The sequence below is a fragment of the Nicotiana attenuata genome, unplaced genomic scaffold (assembly GCF_001879085.1).
Source record: "Nicotiana attenuata strain UT unplaced genomic scaffold, NIATTr2, whole genome shotgun sequence".
Classification (NCBI taxonomy): domain Eukaryota; kingdom Viridiplantae; phylum Streptophyta; class Magnoliopsida; order Solanales; family Solanaceae; genus Nicotiana; species Nicotiana attenuata.
In genome coordinates, this window is record NW_017671503.1 from 168,411 (window position 1) to 172,705 (window position 4,295).

General features: G+C 37.8%; 1 protein-coding gene across 1 annotated transcript; it reads right to left on the reverse strand.

The window, feature by feature from the left end:
- Nucleotides 1-2,833: 2,833 nt before the first annotated feature.
- On the reverse strand, nucleotides 2,834-3,413 carry LOC109208669 (60S acidic ribosomal protein P2A-like). Its single transcript, XM_019371808.1, has one exon. The coding sequence runs from the start codon at nucleotides 3,360-3,362 to the stop codon at nucleotides 3,024-3,026; it is 339 nt and encodes a 112-aa protein (XP_019227353.1). The 5' UTR covers nucleotides 3,363-3,413; the 3' UTR covers nucleotides 2,834-3,023.
- Between the last annotated feature and the right edge of the window lie 882 nt (nucleotides 3,414-4,295).

Genomic DNA, 4,295 nt, shown 5'->3' on the forward strand with positions numbered 1-4,295 from the left:
TTCGGCACAATAATATGAAAATATTCAGCCCAAACTTCATTTAAAAATATTACTTTAGTTTCTACTTTTAGAAAAATGGCTGAGTTTACAAAAACAATGTTAAATACCAGGACTGAGTTCAATACTAGAAATATGGTAAGAAACCAGTAAAAATAATCCCTGAAGGATTCAAGTAGTTGGCACGAAGCCCAATTATGACAATTAATCCATTTTTATAAGGATATCACAAAACTACAATCAATTAGGTAGTAATTTTATTAAGCGGGACGGACCAAGTCACAATCCCCGACGGTGCTCTACCCCACGCCCGTTATCCGGCGTGCAAGTCACCTCACATAGCACTACATCGTGCAAAATTCGGGGGTTTCAAACCCTCAACGCCAAGCATTTACATTTATATTACTAACCTCAAGCTGGCCAAAGTCCTAGCTTGCTATGCCCTTGCCTTTCAAATTCACCTCCTCGTGCGTCGAATCTGACCAAAACCACAACGAATACGTCACAATATGCCAAGGGAATATAACCCAATCGAAAAGACTCGAAAAACATCGAAAATCACGAAGTTTGCAAACCCGAGCCCGGGCCCACTTCTCGAAAAATCAGAAAATTAACATCACCGGATTCCTCATCTCGACACGAGTCTATACATACCAAAATCTCTCAAATCGGACCACAAATGGCCCCTCAAATCTCAAATTTAGAATTTCAAACTCAAGCCCTAATTTCTTACAATTTGGCTATATTCTCATGAATTTCAAGGATGATTCTACAATAAAATCATGTTTTTAACTCATAAAACTTACCTTCAATCGATCCCAGTTGAAAACTCTCTTCAATCCCCGTCCAAAAGCTCTAACAATGCCCAAAAATGGTTGGAAAAATGGGTTGGGTTCGCGGATGAAATGTTTTAAAACATTCTGCCCAGGTCTGACCCCCTCCTTCTTCGCGTTCGCGAGACCACTCTCCGCGTTCGCGAAGGCCAAGTTCCCCAGACCTTCGCGTTCGCGTAGCATGCCTCGCGTTCGGCGTAGGCCAATTGACTCCAGGCCCAAACTCCTTCTACGCGTCGCGATTTGCACTCTCGCGTTCGCGTAGCACACTGTTCCCTCCTTCGCGTTCGCGTCTCATCCTTTTGCGTTCGCGAAGGCCAAATCTCAGCCCCCCCATTTTTCCTCTTCGCGTTCGCGAGACACCCCTCGAGTTCGCGAAGAAGGGAAACCAGATACCAGCAGTTCAGCAATCCAAACAAGTTCCAAAAATGACCCGTTGGCGGCATCCGAAACACACCGAGGCCCCCAGGACTTCAACTAAAAATGCCAAACATATTCCTAATACCTTATTCAAACTTGCTCCAATCATCAAAACCACCTTCAAACAACACTAAAACCAACATTTCTCATCGAATTCCAGCCTAAGTTCTTCCAAACTTCCGCAACCCGCATTCGATCAAAAATCCTACCAAACACACCTCCGAATGACCTGAAATTTTGCACACACATCCCAAATCACCTAACGAAGCTACTGCCAACTCTCGAAATTCCATTCCGACCCTCGGATCAAAATCTCACCTATCAACCGGAATTCGCCAAAATACTAACTTCGCCAATTCAAGCCTAATTCTACACCGGACCTACCAAAATTACTTCGATCACACTCCTAAGTCACAAATCATCCCCCGAAGCTAACCGAATCACCGGAAATCACATCCGAGCCTTCTAACTCATAAGTCAACATCCGGATGACTTTTCCAAACCAAACCTTCCTTAAAGAGGCTAAGTGCCTCATTTCCTACCAAAACCAACCCAAATCGACTCTAACACACCAAATACCGATGATGAAACATGAAGAAGCATAAAACGGGGGAAACAGGGCGGTAACTCACGTGACGACGGGTCGGGTCGTCACAATAATAAAAAGAAATCCAACATAAACAGGTACCAAATCTAAGCACAAATTCAGCTTATCCTGCCCATTTGCCAACCCTAATTACACCTCAAAATCAATTTTTTGTTCGGTAAACCTATAGTAGATTACATATAGTATAAGCTGAACTAACATATATATATATATATATATATATATATATATATATATATATATATATATATGGTAACTGAAAACATGTAAATACGTTGTTCTTGCCAATGGAATTGATATCATGAATACTCAAATTAAACTCTTTTCTTTTTAATCTGTTTTTTAAGTTTTATACTGTGACATTATCAAAATACACACCAAAAACGAAACAAAGAAAAGGTAAAACAGAAGCAAGATAAACAGGAATAGCTTGCATTATCATATTAAAGTGACTCTCAAACAAAGGGCAAAGAGCAGCCCGGCGGTGCACTAAGCTCCTGCTATGTGCGGGTTTAGAATAGGGCTGGACCACAAGAGTCAAGGCTTGAACCTGTAACCTTCTGGTCACATGGAAATAACTTTACCAGTTACGCTAAGGTTCAAATAAAAAAGATATTAAAATAATTAGTACTACTATGCGAAGGTGCTGATTAAAAGAGAAGAAAAGCATGAGATAATCACAGAAGACAACCCAGGAAAAAACACACACACACGCAGTAAAGATAAAAAGACATGAAAACGATTCAGAGGCGAAGTCAAAATTTAAAGTTTATTAGTTTGGAATTAGCCCTTTTAAGATATATAGTGAGTTCTAAATTAATAATTTGTATATAATTGGATTTCTTAAGACAAATATAGGGTTTTGACCAAAGAGTTACTGGGCTCAACCGAACCCGCAACAGAAAAGCTAGCGCTTCCATGTCCATGTCCAATATGACGATAAAATTGGAACGATACATAAAAAGTAGCATAATCATACGCAAGGATAACACACAAAAATTGAAAAATAGTCAAATTTTTAAAAAAAACATCCAACATAAACAGATTGTAAACCTAAACATAACATCAAATCAAAATTACTACTTAGAGATAAGAAAATCATACTAAAGTTGATTCTAATCCAAAATAAACAAAGGTTCAACTTCACCAACAATATATGAATTCTTCTATCCAAAGAGATCAAAACCAAACTCCTCCTCAGACTCTTCTTTCTCTTCCACTTTCTTTTCCTCCACCTTCTCTTCCGCCACGGCACCACCGCCGCCGCCGCCGCCGCCACCAGCAACCGCAACACCACCACCACCGGAAGGCACCGAAGCAATCATCTCTCTACCAGCAGCAATAAGTTCAGTGATATCTTTTCCTTTAACTTGAGATAACAACAGTTCAATTTTCTCATTATCAGCTTCTGCACCAACGGAAGAGAGAATTGCCTTCAAATCCTCCGCCGTAGGGCTGGCGTTTCCGCCCAATGCGGCCAACAAGTAGGCGGCGATCACCTTCATCTTTTTTTCTCTGAGAAGAAAAGAAAGGTTTTCTAGGGTTTTGAGTTTGGAAAATATGAAGTGTAGGTTATTGTAGTTTCTTTATATACACGTAATAACGTAATGATCGGAGTATTAATAACAAAAATAAAATCCGATTATAACTAGGTTAGGAGAGAGGTTTTCCTTTTTCTTTTTTCCTTTTAGGACACGTAATAAGAAATTGCTATTTTTTTACCAAATTAACGCAAGAAATTTTAAAAAATTTAATCATTATTCCATCATATATATACACGTAAAGTTTAATTAGAGGAGAAAAGAAAATAAGGAAAATAGTACTAGCTTTATTTGTTCAAACCGGTTTGCCAGTATTTGGTTGTCAAGGTATAAATTAATTATTTGGTCATTTTAGTACCAAAATTATTTCTTGGAAAATATCAGGACAGAACATATAAAATTAATAAATATAGGTTAAAAGTATTCATAGCATGGAGTGATCTTTCATTGATGACACATTGAGCCGTTACATGAGAAATGATCTTTGTTAAAATGACCTTTAACGACACACAACATGAACTTTTACGTTGGTGTTTAATTAGCTATATATATGGAACAAATATATAAGATTTCTTTATTCCTTGGATTTTAATTATTATAACATATTATTGACAAAAATTCTACTAATTTGTTAGTGATCTCTTGACTTTCATCAATGACATCAGACTATTGTGTTTGTAGGCACGAAGGCAAACAAAAATGATACTCCCTTTTAGTGGCGGATTCAGAATTTAAATTTAGTGGGTTCAATTTTTTAAATTATAAGAACTGAACTCATACTATTAAAATTATGGGTTCACATCTAATATTTCTTGAAACTTTAGTAGATTTTTACATATGTATATTTATGCTCCATGTCGAAAGTTAGCTTCCATCTCAAAAGAATCGTAGGCTTTG